The 17445-nt window shown below is 34.8% G+C and overlaps 1 protein-coding gene across 10 annotated transcripts in view; it reads right to left on the bottom strand.

Moving 5' to 3' along the window:
• NFXL1 (nuclear transcription factor, X-box binding like 1) overlaps positions 1-17445 on the bottom strand; it is a 76133-nt gene that overhangs the window by 34023 nt on the left and 24665 nt on the right. For all 10 annotated transcript variants that reach the window (XR_014311077.1, XR_014311078.1, XR_014311079.1 and 7 more), the window contains exons 11-15: positions 16804-16926; positions 13077-13167; positions 7924-8044; positions 7533-7692; positions 6398-6489 (exon numbers count right to left, since the gene is read on the bottom strand). Coding sequence is in view for 6 of the 10 variants with exons in the window: in XM_082728367.1 (XP_082584493.1) it covers positions 6398-6489; positions 7533-7692; positions 7924-8044; positions 13077-13167; positions 16804-16926 (587 nt within the window). In the remaining 4 variants the exon portion in view is untranslated. The remainder of the gene's footprint in view (positions 1-6397; positions 6490-7532; positions 7693-7923; positions 8045-13076; positions 13168-16803; positions 16927-17445) is intronic.

The following is a 17445-nucleotide window of genomic DNA, read 5'->3' as shown; positions in this document are numbered from 1 at the left end:
AGAGGAGGAAGTAGGCTCCCCGCAGAGCAGAGAGCCCGATGTGGGGCTAGATCCCAGGACCCTGGGATCATGACCTGAGCTGAAGGCAGCAGCTTAATTCACTAAGCCACTCAGGCACCCCAAGGCTTCTCATTCTTTTAAAAAAGATGATGATGGTAGAAAGGCATAAACAGTTTCTGTTTTTCTCTTTGGAAACTTCCTATCTGGGTGGGAAATTGATCAGAGAGCCAAAGAGCCTGAGGACAAAGATGACACACTGAGGATAAAACAGACACCATCTGGGCCTTTGGTGATGCATCACTACATTAACTAGCTTATCCAACCATGGAGCTGCTCTACCACCACACTGTTCAAGGCATAAACATTATTATGTTACTTTTTATTTAGGTTCTTTATAACCTGAAGCCAAAGGCACCATAAATGATAGAGCACATATGTCCAGAATTCTTTTACAATGTGGCCAAATTATCATTAATAGTCATGTTATGTTAAAATGGTAGATAAGGGGGCGTCTGGGTGGCTCAGTCATTTAGCATCTGCCTTGGGCTCAGGTCATGATCCCAGGGTCCTGGGATCAAGCCCCACATTGGGCTCCCTGCTTGGCGGGAAGCCTGCTTCTCCCTCTCCTACTCCCCCTGCTTGTGTTCCCTCTCTCTCTGTGTCTCTCCGTCAAATAAATCAGGGACAAGAACATGTACATTCTCCCCAATGTTTCTAGCAGCAATGGCCACGGTCGCCAAACTGTGGAAAGAACCAAGATGCCCTCCAACGGATGAATGGATAAGGAAGATGTGGTCCATATACACTATGGAGTATTATTCCTCCATCAGAAAGGATGAATATCCAACTTTTGTAGCAACATGGACGGGACTGGAAGAGATTATGCTGAGTGAAATAAGTCAAGCATAGAGAGTCAATTATCATATGGTTTCACTTATTTGTGGAGCATAACAAATAGCATGGAGGACATGGGGAGATGGAGAGGAGAAGGGAGTTGGGGGAAATTGGAAGGGGAGGTGAACCATGAGAGACTATGGACTCTGAAAAACAACCTGAGGGTTTTGAAGCGGCGGGGGGGTGGGAGGTTGGGGTACCAGGTGGTGGGTATTAGAGAGGGCTCGGATTGCATGGAGCATTGGGTGTGGTGCAAAAACAATGAATACTGTTACGCTGAAAAGAAATTAAAAAAAAAAAAAGAGAGAGAGAGAGATGGGGAGGGTAAGGAATACTGAAAAGGTGATTATTACATATATTTTTAAACACTTCTACTTTTTTCTGTAAGCATTTCTATTTACAACTATGAATTTGTACTTTTTTCTTTATGATAAAAAAAATATTATGTATATAAACCCAAACATAAATATATCTTGTATAAATCACAGATATCACTATATCAGATAAATATATTGCATATACCATGCATATTAAAGAAAAAATAATGACATGTACATTCTACTCTAAGAAAGAAATTATACTTCCTGGATAGTTCATGTGACAAGCAATAATTTTAACATATACTTTATAATAATTTTATTATACACTAACTGAAAAAAATCATTATATCAGAATTAGCAGAATTAGTAGAACTGAGATAAAACCCACATACCATAAAATTTATACTTTTTAAAAGTAAAATTCAGTGATTTTTAGTACATTTACAAGGTACTGTAACCATGACCAGTATTGAGCATATTTTCAAAACCAACAGAGTAACCCTATAACTATTAGAAGTCACTCCGCAGCCCCTGATAAACACCAATCTATTTTCTGTCTCTACAGAAAAGACATTCTGAACATTTCACATAAATGGAATCAAACATTAGGTGGTCTTTTATGCCTGGCTTCTTTCACTTAGAATACTGTTTTCAAGGTTCATCCATGTTATAGTATGTATCAGCAATTCATGCATTTTTATAGGTGAATGATACACATGGTTACACCACATTTTGTTTATCCATTCTTCAGTCAACAGATACTTGTTTCCATGTTCTGGCTATTACTGATAATGCTCTTATTATTGTAATATTCGTGTCCAGGTTTTTTTGTGAACACATATTTTCAATTCTCTCAGGTGTATACCTAAGAGTAAAGTTGCTCCAAGTTTAGTTTCTTGAGAAACTACCAAACTACTTTTCCAAAGTAGCCGCACCATTTTACATTCCCATCAGCAATGTTCGATGGTTCCAACTACTCCCTATCTTCACCAACACTTACGTCTTCTTTATTTTAGCCTTCCTAGTGAGTGAAAAATGATACCCTACTATGGTTTTGACTTGCATTTCCCTAACAATTACTTGAGCACCTTTTCACATGTTTACTGGCCATTTGTAAGATCTTTTTCAGAGGAATGACTATTCAAAGATTTTGCTCATTTTTAAATTGGATTGTTTGTCTTTTTGTTTCTCAGTTTGAGAATACTTTATATATTCTGGATAATATCCTTACAGGATATATGAATTGCAAACTATCTCTTCCACTCTGTGGTTGTCTTTCCAATTTTTTTATTGTGTCCTTGTAACACAACTAAGAAACTGTGCTTGATAATGTCCTCGGAATTTTCTCTTTTGTTGCCTATGCTTTAGGTGTCATATATAACGAACCACTGCCTAACCCAGAACACAAAGAATTACACCTATATTTTCTTCTAAGAGTTTAATAGCTCTTACTTCTAGATCTTAGATCCATTTTGAGTTAACATGTATATATGTTGTGAAGTAGAGGTCCAAATTCATTTCTTTTCAACATGAATATCCACTCTCTTAGCACTATATGTTGACATAAAACATTCTTCCCCCACACTGAATTGTTTTGATTGACACTCTTGTCAAAAATCAATTGACCATAAGGGTGCCTGTGTGGCTCAGTTGGGTGAGCGACTGCCTCCGGCTCAGGTCATGATCCCGGACTTCTAGGATCGAGTCCCCAGTCGGGCTCCCAGCTCCTTGGGGAGTCTGCTTCTCCCTCTGACCTTCTCCTTTCTCATGCTCTCTCTCACTCATTCTCCCTCAAATAAATAAATAAAATCTTAAAAAAATCAATTGACCATAAAGATACGGGTTTCTTTCTGGACTCTCAATTCTATTCCATTGATCAGTATGCCTTTCCCAACACCAATACCACAGATTCTTGACTGCTATAGTTTTATAATTTTAAAATCAGGAACTGTGAGTCCTCTAACATTGGTTTTCACTTTCAGGACTGTTTTTAGCTATTCAGGGTCCTTTGCATTTCCATATGAATTTTGGGGGAAAATTTCCACAAAAAAAGCCAGCTGTGATTTTCACAAAAAATATGTTAAATTTATAGATCATTTTGGGTAGCAGTGTCCTTACTAATATTAAGTCTTGCCATCCACAAAAATGGGATGTATTTCCATTTATTAAATAACTGTTTTAGTAACCTTATCAAAAACTAATTAGAAATAAATTCCTACATTTATGGCCGTCGGACTCTCAATTCTATTCCCTTCTATCTATATGTCTATCTGTATGCCAATACCACAGACATTGGTCTTCTTTAATTTCTCTCAAAGATTTTTTATAGTTTTCAGTGTATAAAATCTCAGATTTCTTTTATTAAGTTTGTTGAATGAACAAGTTGCTTTTTTAATGCTACTGGAAGTAGAATTGTTTTCTTAATTTCATTTTCAGATGCTTCATTGCTAGGGTAGAGAACTGAATTCTATAGACTAATGTTTCATAGTTTTACCAAACTCAATTACTATCTCTAACAGCGTGAATAAGAATTCCTTAGGATTTTTCATATACAAGATCATATTATTTAAAAACACGAATAGTTTTACTTCTTTATTCCCAGTGTGAATGTATTTTTAATTTCTTTCTCTAGTCTACTTGCTTTAGCTAGCACCAGTGTAAACATAAACGGAAGGGGCAAGGTCAGATATCCTAGTCTTGCTCCTGTTCTTGACAGGAAAGCTTTCAGTCTTTCACCATTAAGTATGATTAAGGGTTTTTCACTGATGCCCTTTATCAAGTTTAGGGAATTCGTTTATCCAAGTTTGTTGAGTGTTTTTATATAGAAAGTACGTAGGATTTTGTCAAATGTTTTCCTCTACCTACTAATCATCCTTTATTCTTGTGATAAAATATTACTTTGATATTTTGATTTTCAAATGTTGAATCAACCTCATATTTCTGGGATATATACCACTTGGTCATGATGTACAATCCTTTTTACATGTTGCTGGATTCAGTCTGTTAGTATTTGGTTGAGAATTTTTGTATCTACATACAAAAGGGATACTGATCTACAGTTTTCTTGTGATGTCTTTTTCTGCTCTTAGTATAAAGGAAATACAAGCTTCATTGAATACGTCAGGAAGTGTCTTCACAGAGTGAAACACTGGTGTTAATTCCTTAAATATTTGGTAGAATTCACCAGTAAAGTCACTTGTCTTCGGCTTTTCTTTGTGGTAGGTTTTTGGTTACTAGTTTAATCTCTTTACCACGTAAGGGTTTATCCAGATTTTTTACTTCTTTTTGAGTCAGTTTCAGAAGTTACTGCATTTCTAAGAATCTGTCCCTTCCTCCATGTAAACTGTAACCAAAAGAGGGTAGAAGTGGCTATACTAACATCAGAAAAAAAGAGTTTAAGAAAAAAATTGTTTACTAGATACTACAAATATTTTTTAATAAAGACCTCCAAAAATTCTCTCTTCCCCACTGACATCTTTGTAAATATCTTGAATATCCTTATTTTACAAACAGAGAAGATATAGGACTTATTCATGGTAGTAGTTAGAAGGAACACTGGACTCAAGAGTTCTTACTCTAAAACACAATGTTTTAATATATGTACCCCCAAGAGAACTTTCAGCAGCACATTACAATTAAGTGCAAAGGAAAGACTTTTAAAATTAATTCTTTAAACTTATAGTACACGACTTAGTAATTTCAGGCAGTTTTTATACCTTCATAAAATGTTTAATCCAACCTTGAGGAAATTAATTTTGATGAACTTAATTAATAAAATATTTAATCTATCCTTAAGAATTTTAGGAAATAAGATGGGCATCTCTTTTAAATAATCCTCCTGTAAGACAGACAAAGGAATTCAAAGATAACTGACTACAATTATACAAACAAGTGCAGTGCCTATGAACTCCCCCTCCACTAATCTATAGACTAAAATTACTGTTTGTAGATACAGCTCCCAACATTTGCCTCCCAACCTGACTGCACAACCAGTATATAAAAATACCTTCTACTTACACTGAAAAGAAAAATATGGAAGGACAAAATGGGAGTGAGAGCCTTTAAAAGGAAATTAGAAGGGCACCTGGGTGGCTCAGTCATTAAGCGTTTGTCTCCAGCTCAGGTAATGATCCCAGGGTCTTAGGATTGAGCCTGTGAGCCCGCATTGGGCTCCCTACTCTGCGGGAAGCCTGCTTCTCCCTCTCCTGCTTCCCCTGCTTGTGTTCCCTCTCTTGCTGTTTCTCTATCAAATAAATAAATAAAATCTGTAAAAATAAACATATAAATAAATAAAAATAAATAAGGAAATAAAAGGAAATAACAACTGTCTCTCTAAAACAATACCAAATATTGTTTGGAACCTTAATGGTAGAAAACAGGCTGTTTTCTAATGTTACATTGGTTCCCAGAATTCTGTGCTTCTTTTACTCCTATATTCCATAACCTCTACTAAAGTATGAACCATTCCATGATTCATATTACCCTAGGATTTGACTCCTTACAACCCAGTCCAGGCCATTTCCTGGGAACACTACATTCCAGATCACTACTTTCTTTGATTTTCAATGTTTCCTTCAAGTTTACCTTACTTGCAACCTGGTTTTCCTCTGTCCTCAAGGAGCTCACAGACTAGCATGGGAATCCATCAGGAAAACTAACAGATGATCTCTTGGATGAATTATTCTGAGTGTGAGTTGCTATGGAAACTCAGAAGGACATTAAACTCCAGCTGGGGGAAAGACTCAAAAAAAGATATCTAGAGGTTTTCAGGCAGTATGTAAAATGTACTTAGAAAAGAATGAGGCTGACGACAGAGACACTGGTTTATGGACTAGGCCTGAAAAAAATGATGAACTGAACAAAGAAAAGCGGAGGAGGTAATTTAAGATACACCTTGAGGGACACCTGGGTGGCTCAGTGGGTTAAGCCTCTGCCTTCGGCTCAGGTCATGATCTCAGGGTCCTGAGATCGAGCCCCGCATCGGGCTCTCTGCTCAGCAGGGAGCCTGCTTCCCTTCCTCTCTCTCTGCCTGCCTCTCTGCCTACTTGTGATCTCTGTCTGTCAAATAAATAAATAAAATCTTTAAAAAAAAAAATAAAATAAAATCTTAAAAAAAAAAAAAAGATATACCTTTAACTATGTCAAAAAAATTTTTTTTTAAGTTAAAATTCTAAAATACTTACGTAGGAATAGGAACTTGACACGGAGGACAAGGTAATGCAGTCTGAATAAATGCTGGCTCAGAAGGCTGTTCCCAAGGGCCTGTAGGCTGGTGCTACAAGTAAAATACATAATAATTTAAAGGCAGAGGAATTAAATTATATGCCCAATGTAAGAATCTAAGAAAATATTTCCACATACCCTCTGCTTAAGCAGGTTGAAATTTTTTTAAGTAACCAACAAATTGTGCTTACTGAAATATTTTATTCCATCTGTATTCTATCAGATTGCTTCCCTCCACACACATTTGATGTTAAAAATTAAGGCAGACTCCAGTTTTTAAATGGCAGAACAAAGACAATGTAGCTGCCTTTACTTTTTTTTTTTTTTTTTAAACAGATGGGAGTTGAGAAACTTTTTATTCTGAGTTAACCAATCCAATACACCACAGTGGTAATTATATATAAGTAAATTTACAAATTCATAATTTGTATTTTAAAGCATTTTCCCATTAAAATTTTTAATTTTTTTGTATTAACATATAATATATTATGTGCCGCAGGAGTACAGGTCTACCCTCCTACACTGCTGGTGGGAATGCAAGCTGGTGCAGCCACTCTGGAAAACAGTATGGCCATTCCTCAGAAAGTTGAAAATAGAGCTACCCTACAACCTAGCAATTGCACTACTGGGGTTTATCCTTTACTTATTAGCCAAAAGGCAAATGAGAAACAGAACTGTAAAATTCGACTTCCACCAGCAGAATGTAATCTCCATTATTTGTTCACTGTTGTGAACAGGTAGGATGATGCTTAACACACAGTAAGGACTGAATAAATATTCACTGACTAAGTGAATGAATCTTTGAGGTAACCAGAAGATACACACAATATACGAAGACTGCCAACCTCACGTGTATCAGAATTATAACATGACTGTCACACAATTTTAGCAAACGTCTGTTTATTGGCTTCTCACTTTTTCTATACTATGAGCTTCCTAAGCCAAAGAGCAAGTCTTATTTACCTTGTACCCCAGCTCCTATTACAGTGCTTAATACCGAGTACGTACTCAACCATTGTTTGTTGAATGACTAAGTAAAAATGAAGAAAGCATGACCCACAGCAATGCACTACCTCTTAAAATATAGTCCCTTACCCTGCCAGTTTGCCTTATTAATGCTTGATCATGACATGGAGCAGGACACAAGTGACCACATTTCTCCAAAACTTTTTGGCAAGGTTGATGACACGGAGGACAAGCGCCAAAGTGACAGCGATGTTTTTCTTGACTTGTATGATGGCAAGTTGGTGGTCGACTAAATCATAAAATACAATTTTTTAAATTACTTTTGATCATTGAACAATTATATCTAAAGTACAATTATCTATTTATGTTATCTTCTGTTTCCACACAGAACAAGAATACTGTAGATAGTAGTATTTTAGAACATTAAAGCAGAATTTAAAGTACTAAGAATATTTAAAATCAATATGAACTTAAATTTGTAAGACACCAAATATAAGTCTATGCAGAACCTCATACTAACCTGCATTGCTCTTTGCACTTGGGTGGTCTTGTGGTGCGCTCCCGGCCACAGGGCACGGTCACCTTTGTATTGCCACAATTGCACTTCACGTCTACAGTTTCCGGGCAGGGATAACAACTGCCTAAAAAAAAGGTCTGAAACTTAAAAAGAAATGTCCTTAACTATTTGAATGATAATCAACAACAGAATCAATGAGTTTAGTATTCACACAACTGGATACTCTACAATGAGAATAAAGAAACTATAAGGTGAATGAACCTCGCACACGAAACACTGAGCGAAGGAAGCCAAACACAAAGAGTGTACAGTATATGAGTCCACTTACATACAACAAATGGGAAAAACTATACTGTTTGAAATCAGGATGACGCTTACGAAGGATACAAGGAGGGTGCTGAATATACTAGCAATGTTCTGTTTAATCACCAGAGTTTTGGTTAGCCAGTTATGTTCAGGTTGTAAAAATTCACCAAGCTATACACTTATTATTATTTGCATTCTTTTCTATATCTACACTGATAATTCAATTAAAAAGTTATAGAATTTTCTTATTCTAAATAACAAATTTAACACATTAATCATTTAATCATCACTACACAAGCAAAACAGATTTATGTCTTAAAAAAACCTAACATCAATAATCTTCTTGGCTCATTTTCATGCATACTTCTACTTAAGTACATTATTTTAAATTCCCTAATAAGAGTAATTTCTCTCACCAGGGTAATAACAAGAAAGTCAACTTACTATTACTTATGCTTTGTGAAGGACTAATTCTAAACTCTCATTTTAGGTTATAATTCCAAGTATTTCTCTTCTACATATTTCAAAAGGAAAAGTTATTTGGGTTTCAGTTTTTTACCTTTTGTTACAGGCTGGAAGGAATACACAAAAACAAAATAAAGAAATTTTTTTTAACAGGCTATAAAATTCTCCCAAAGCTCTGACATCATCTTCAGGTCTTTATTCCCACTCCAGTGTTCCCATTAAATAAGGTTCCCCGCAGAAATGAAATAGCAAGAAGGGAATAAAATTCTTCAACTAAGGAGCAAGGATCGTAAAAGACTGCTGCCTATGTGTCAGAACCAAGCAAAACACTGAAGAGCAGTTAACCTGATAAGAAACAGACTAATGATGAAAAGTACCCTGGTTAAAGCCTCTTATAAAAGTTCCTAAAAGGACCAGAAGGATTTTTATTCAAATAGTGAACAAAGAATAAGGAAATGAGAGTAAAAAGCAACACAGGGAAAAAAAAATATATATGTATTGTACAAGTCATCAAATTTATACTTCAGTGTTTTGATAAGTAAGGTACAACCAAGTGAAGTCTTTTCTTGATGGTAATGCAAGCCAAGTTATCCACGTGATCAAATTTAATCTTTCCAAAAGAGTGACCAGGTGTCATATTTTCAAACAGTTAATAATGACCTTTAAGTATGAAGCATATCATTTTCCATACTTACCAATAATTTTCATTCACCTTCAGCAATTCAAAGAGGAACTTATCAAACATAACACCTCTCTGCCACTCTAAGCTAAAGCATCACTTTTCCTTTGTTGAAAACTAAATCTTGAGAAAAATAAGGGATAATTTCTTTAAAGTCTTCCTACTGACCAACAGAATTACACACCCTGACAGATAAAGTAGCTTCAATGACAGTTTTAAAATGAAAAAGCCGCATTCAGAATGCAACTCCAGTGACCAGTGGGTCGACTGCCAAAATGGGCACTCCTCCAGTAATTCCAGAACCGTTAACACAGATGACCTTGAACTTAAAGAAGTGTAAGTCAAACTTCCACATGTTCACAGTGCAAACATGCAGTTCGCATCCTCTTCCTATGAGTTATGGTGTAACCCTGATCATGAAGGTGTCTCGAATGATGGAAAACAGTATGAGGTACTGGTTCTATGTATCCTATGGAACTGTGGATCAGATGGTAAAAGCTGCACAACACATCTTCTACATGCCTTCCATTAAGGTAAATTTTGTTAGGGGCTAATAAGCTCCTTTAAAAAAAAAAAAAAAAGAACCTGGATCTGATCAAACATTCCACTAATAATTTATAGGAAATATAGAAGAAGATGTCAAATAATACCACAGAGACGTAATCTGTAAAATGCAGACCCTGTGCCTAAATAAAACAACCTCATTTCTTAAATAAGAGACAAGGAAAAAAGAAAAGGAGACAGAGGAAGAAATGTATAATTTGTAGACTTTAGAGACATCAACCAATTGCAGTATGTCAATCTTACCAGGTTTTTGAGTCATACAAACTAAATTTAAAGATGAAGATATTTATGACACAAGATATTTGAACAGCAGATATTTGCTGATATTAAGAAATATTTTAACTATTTTTTAGGTTAAGAATCCACCTTTTAGAAATGAACACTGAAGGATCTGAGGGATTTGCTTCAAAACAATACAAGAGTGCGATGTGCTTTGACACGCCTCTACTAAGTATGACGTGTGCTCTACCCTTTTGGCAGGTATTCTGTGGCAGATTAAGGACGTTCCCTTCAATTTCTAATTAAGTTTTCATCAAATATGAATGTTGAATTTCATCAACTTGTTTATAGACATTCACTAAAATAGTTTCACTTTTCCTTTAGACTATTAATGTGGTGAATCACATCATTAGATTTACTAAAGTTAAAATAATCATACATTATTGGAATAAACCTTACTTGACTAAGAAAGATTAAGGTTTTAAACAGCTAATACTATCATATTGGATAGCTGGATCTGAGTAACAGAAACCTTAAATTTTTTACAAACATAATTATGAGTTAGACTAGCCTATAATTTTCTCTTTCCTTTCAGATAACAAGTTGGGACATGTTCCTTTTTTACATTTACTCTCAAATAGATTATGGAGAGACTGAACTTAACACACACACACACACACACACACACACACATCTTAAATGCTAAAAATCATGTGTAAAAATCAACTAGGCCTGGTGTTTCCTTGATGAGAGAATTCTAAACTACTGGATCCAATTTCTTTAATGGTAAATACAACTAGTTAGGTTTTCTAATTAAAGTCAAGGCCAGTGTTTTAACAACAGTCAGCAAGGTCCTATACGTATTTTTTTCCCAGCAATCCTTTATCCCACCATCTCTTTGCCCTCATCTCCTGTCATCTGTCCCCCTGAGCACTTACATCATTCAGTCCTCTTTGTAAATTCTTTCGAATGCTCCTGTCTCTAGGCCTTTGCAATTTTTGCTTTCTTGCCCAAAACACCATCCCGCCCCCTTCCACATGGCTTGTAATCCTTACTTTTTTTGGATTCCTCTCAAATGTCTTCTTTCTAGAGTCCTCTCCTGATCACACCAGAGTTCCTTTCTATAACTGTCACTACCTAATATTCCATATTACTTTGATTACTTATTTATACTCTAGCTGAAGGGAAGTAAAAAAATAAGTTCCCAAAGAGCAGGCACTTTGTCAAAACTGTTCATTTATACATTCACAATGCCTGATACTTAGTAGACACTCAAAAATACTTTTTAATTGAATTAATGACCAAATTTAGAATGTTAATAAAATCTAATGAATCAATGATGTAATATGACTTTAAAAAAATAAAATTCTTAAAAAAAATAATAAAAAAATAAAATAAAATTCTTTCACAATTTAAAGATACCAACAAATCAGAGAACACACACAGGAAAAAGTCTATGGGATTAATTCAATCTGCCACTTTTCCTAACAGGGAGGCAATGTAATGGGATGGAAAGATCATTCAAGTTTGAGTTCACATCTGACCCTGCAACTAGTTCTATGACCTTTGGCCAATAGTCTCTTTGCCTGCCTCCTTACTGTACAAAGCAACAGTAGCACAACATACTTTTTGAACTTTTGAGAAGATTAAGAGATTAAGGGAGGCATCTGGCATCCACCTAATCCCAAAGGAAGCTAACAAAAACAGTACAGTTTGCGCTAGGTCATAAACCTGCTATCTAAGCTGCAGAATCCAGACTTCAATCAGGACCTCTGACACTAAAGTCCGTCCCTCCTCCACTGTTCTATACAATCAATATTCCTTTTCATATCAACCTACTCCAAATGGGTAAAGTTAACTCAGTTTTCTTTCTTTTTTCTTTTTTTAATTTGTTTAAAATTTATTTATTTGAGAGAGAGAGCACAGGAGAGCAAGCAAGCAGGAGCAGAGCAAGGGCAGAGGGAGAAGCAGGCTCTCTGCTGAGGAAGGAGCTGCGGATTCAGGAGGCTCCAGCCCAGGACCTTGAAATCATGACCTCACCTGAAGGCACACGGTTAACCGACTGAGCCACCCATGTGTCCTGTTAACTCAGTTTTCAATGTCTAATAACTTCAGCAACCCTGAGACCCTTTCAGGAGGTCTAAAAGGTCTCAGATGCATAGAGTAGTTTTACAGATGCCATGAGTCAAGGTGTATAGAAACAAACTGAATGCAGAAGCACACATGTGAATTTTGCCTATTCTCCATTAAGCTTGAGAAAAGACAATTGCAGAAATGTGAAACAATACCATTCTTCTCACTACATTTATTCAGAAAATAGTTATTTTTCACAAAAACTGTTACTGTATTAAGATGTAATGAGTTCATTATTGCTATTTTTAAATAAAACCATAAACATTATTACACTGTATTTTAACTTCAAATACAATAAATACCAATAGATAAAACCAGCATTTACAAAATGTCATTGGTTATAAAAAGAATGTAAGAGAATCTTATGACCAAAAAGGCTAAGAACCACTGGCTTAGGATACATCCAATCCCTTACTAGACTTAATTCCATATAAATGTCTAAAACTCAAAATAACACTAAAAAACCTAAGAACATATTAATTAACATAAAAATTGTGTGAGGGAGGTTAGGAAGAAGTAAGGAAACAACATGGTGTCATAAAAAGAACAAAACATTTATATTTAGAAGGCCTGGGTTCAAATCTTAGCTATAGTGCTTTACTAGATATTTCTCAGAGAAAGTCACGGAAGTATCTTTAGCTTCAATCTCCTTGCCCATAAAATGGGGATACGGGTGACTGCCCTACCTTCTCAAGGTTGTTAAGAATCAGAAAATGAATGTAAAAACTTTACCAGTTATAAAGTACTGTATAAAAACAAACATTAAATTACAGCTATTGTTAAATTTTACCTCTGTGGCAGACAGATGGACATTTATGGTTTCTACATCCTAAAGTCCGTCCACAGTTTTGATCACAAGGTGGACAGTTTCCAGGGCAACACTGAAGGGAAAGCAATATATAAAGAACAGTCATTTGAAAACCACACATAATATGAATGTCATCACTAGTTATTCTCAGAATTCATGAAAAGCAAAAGATACTTCTTTTCACCATAAGAATAAAAGTATTCAAGAAGATTAACATTATTCTAAGTAGACAGACTGTACTAAGAACTTACAAATTTAAATAGACCACGAACTAATTTAATGAAATCAAGCTAAATTTCCTTGCCCTTTAATTACTCTGGAACTTAAAACAGTCCCATTAGATAATTTCATTCCTACGTATCTATGCAGAGATTGCCAATATTAACAAAAGGAATGGATTTGGTCAAATCCCATAGTCAATTCAGGCAAACAATTAAGTCTATCTTTTAAATTATTTAATGAAAATAAACCAATCTATGATTCAGTGTATAGATTAGTTTGGTTTTCAAATTAGTTTATTTTCAAATTAGTTTATTAAATTAAATTAATATTAATTAAATTAAATTAAATCAAATTAGTTTATTTTCAAACCATGGCATCAAAGACTGACTAAAAGAGAGAAACAGAGAAAGGCTAATTGCTTCTAACTTTATCTTCTCACCTCCCTGTCTTCTAATCCATTTGGGCAGACCTCCCCCAATTTCATTCATGAACACACAGCAACTGCTTAAAGCCCATCTTGCCATCCTAACTCCTTCCATGACCTCTCAGATATCCAAATGTTGAGGAAAAAATACAGACTACAACTGTCTTAAAGAAACATAGGATTGTAACCTACTTAAGAACAAGTTTCAAAGTATAAAAAATAGCTTAAAACAGAATACACACTATTGAAAAGCAACTAAAAGTCAAAATAGTTCATTCAATTAGGCTAATAGTTACCAAGTAATACTATGTACCTATCACTCTGCCAGTAACAATGGGAGGAAAGAATCTATGTGGTCCATGACTTGAATAAGCCTTTCAACATACTTCTGGATTTTGACCATGATGGAGTAATAATGATCAGATTTACTCTGTTTTAAACAACCAGAATATCAGAAAAAATATATGAAGCAACAGTTTTTAGACATTAGACATTTAGGCAGCACAGGACAACAATCTCTAAGAGAAACAAACAAGGTTAGTTCTATGATAGTACTTGCTTAGACTCAGGTTTCCAGGCTATAGCACAAGGAAGATCACAAGCAGAGTCTGGTGGTCTCACCAAGTTGAGCAGACAAAATTCATAATTCAGGGAGGTCAGTGTAGCTAGAATTTCTGGAGAAGTGGTAGCAGTACAGAGAAAGTTGTGGAGAAGTCAGGGAAGGACCCCTTGAGTCCTCTGCTGAGCACTGGTCTTTATATGATTAACAGTATACATGTAAATACATGTACATTTTGAATTCAATATATTGAATACATGTAAGTAGTATACATGTATAATACCCAAATCTGAGAAAGAACCACTGGAAGAAGTTACAACCATTTCTAAGAAATTATACAAGGCTAGGAATAATTTGTGTTCCCTATGGACACAGGGGAACAATCTCCTAATACACAGGCTTTAAGTAATTAGAAGAATTATTGCCTCAGTAATGACACCAAATTAGCCCTGGATAAAAGGGTGGCCTCATTCTGCCTAATAAATTCAAGCCTCAAAAGAACCAAATGATTTCTAAATAACTTGACTTAAACCCAGAATGAAGCTTAAAAATATTTAAAGGAATACAAACAAATCCCCAGCAGCCAAAAATTTAAAGTTCATAATGTCTGGAAATGAATAAAAAATTACCAATCAGGAAAATATCATCCAAAAGGAGAAGAAAAACCAATCAACAGCAAGAGACCCAAAAATGATAGATGACAGAATCAGTAGGCAAAGACATTAACATGAACATGATAAAAGTATAGCTCATCAATACATTCAAGAAGATAGAGGAAAGCATGAGCCTGCTAAGGACAAACATGGGAGACCTAAAAAAGGCTCAACTCCCAATTCTCAGAGATATAAAAATTACTACATTCTGAGATGAAAAGACACAGGAAGGGATAAACATCAAATTAGATAATGTAGAAGAAAATTAGTGAACTGAAGACAAAGCTACATATAGGCTAAAATTAAATTTTAGAAATTAAAAGGACTAAATAATAAATGGTGCATCAGTGGGCTGTAGGGCTTCAAGCCACATGACACACAACATCATTGGAGTCTCAGAAGGTGATGCATGGGGGAAAAATATTTGAAGAAACAAAGAATGAAAATTTCACAAATTTGATAAAAACTAAAAACAGATCAGAGAAACTCAACAGAAACCAAGCTAAAGAAACAAGAAGAAAGCTACACAGGAGCACCACAAATAAACTGCTGAAAACCAACAGTACAGGGAAAAATCTCTAAAAGTAGCCAAAGAAAAAAAGAGGCATTACATACAGTACAGAGGAACAAAGATAACCATCCCAAGCATACACTTGGTTGGGAAAAAAAAATGCAAGCTAAAGATAATGGAACAACATCTTTAAAGTATGGGCAAAATGTTGTCAAACTAGAATTCTACTACAGAAATATTTGTCACAATGGCTGAAGGCAGTTCATTAAAGTTGAAAGACGTCATGACCAGCATTACAAAAAATATTAAAAGAAGTCCTTCCAAAAGAAAGAAAAAACAGAAACCCAAATGTCTGTAAAAGGATAACAAGCACTAAAAACAGTGAATTCCATGATAAATATATATGAGTACTTTTCTTACTTTTTCAAATTCTTTAAAAGATATCTATTAAAAGCAGAAGTAATTGAATGTATTTGGGGTTTATAAAATACATGGATATAAAATGTGTAAGAATCCAATAAAAGAGTTGAAATGAATCACTGAAAACCAATACTTGATCAAAGAGAAAACACAAAAGAGGGAAAAGGGACAAACAACAGATGGGCAAATAGAAAATAAATAGCAAAATGACAGATTTAAATCCTACCATATTAAAGATCACCTTAAATTTAAATGACTACACCCAAATTAAATGACAAAGATTGTCAACATTTGAGTGGAAGATACTATAAAATAGTATCTAAATGTGGTCTCTAAGAAGTCCACTATAAATGTGAGTTAAGAGTAAAAGAACAGAAAAAGATATCCATGTTAACATCAAACAAAACAGTATCACCATATTTTAATAGATTTAAGAACAAGAAAACCTTACCAGAAATCGAGGTATAATTCATAATGATAAACGGAACTCACAAAAACTACAAATTTACAGATTCAATAAAACACTCCAGTCCAACTTATATGGAACCAAGTGTCTATAAATAAGATTTGAACACTAGGAAGGTAAGCTTCTACCACCAAATGAACTCTAACACTCTACCACTCTCTCACGCCCTACCACCACCATGATGTTTTAAAATCCATGGAAAATAAACAGCCCAAGAACCAAGTTAAAACGTTTATGCCCAGGACCAAAAAGAGACCCTGTCGTTTGAAAACCTTAGTAAAGATTTCCCACTAACATAAACAAGATTAATCTAGAATATTTACTAGTATTCCATATGGAAAACAAAGAACATGCTTTAACATCTGAAGAACAAATCATGATGGCGCTTACCACAGGCTCAAAAAGTACAAATTCAAGACAATTTAAATCAGTTTCCCAGGCTTACTCCACATACCTTTCTCCTACACTGATGCTTCTGACAGTCCCGCATCTTAACACACTTAGTCTCACAAATATAAGGCTTATGACATGGCATTCGTTTTGTATGTTTCCCACAGCGACAATGCTTTTCTACTTCCTGGAAGAATCAAATGAATGCTATTAAAACTAACTTCTGTTGGCATTTTTCCTCCATTTGCAATCTCTGTAATTAGTGAAGAATAAAGAAGGAAAGTTTAAAATGTCTTTCGTATAAAAAACTTGACCAAAAATAAAGCCAATTTCCTAAGACATTTGTTTGTATCTTACTTTACAAAGACTTCATGGAATTTCTATTATTAAATTTAGTAAAATTGGATATTAAATAGCAAAACAATAACACACATTAAAATAACATCTAGTTACGCCATACCATCTGCACATCTTATTTCAGTAAAACAAAAGAACTGGATTATTTAGTAGCATGGTCAAAACCAAAATGACATATATAACTTCAACATCTCACTTCTAAGCATTTATTTCTTTCCATCATCACTAAGCTGAATTATCATTGCTTTGAATATCTTCTGAAAAGACAGATAAAACTAGATTATAAAAATGACAACATTTCAACTTTTATCAAGCAAAACTAAAGGCTAATTTTTAGATTTGATTGTTG

The sequence above is a fragment of the Mustela nivalis genome (assembly GCF_964662115.1).
Source record: "Mustela nivalis genome assembly, chromosome: 4".
Taxonomy (NCBI): Eukaryota; Metazoa; Chordata; class Mammalia; order Carnivora; family Mustelidae; genus Mustela; species Mustela nivalis.
Note: the sequence above shows the minus strand (reverse complement) of the source record. Positions and strands in the feature narration are given on the sequence as shown.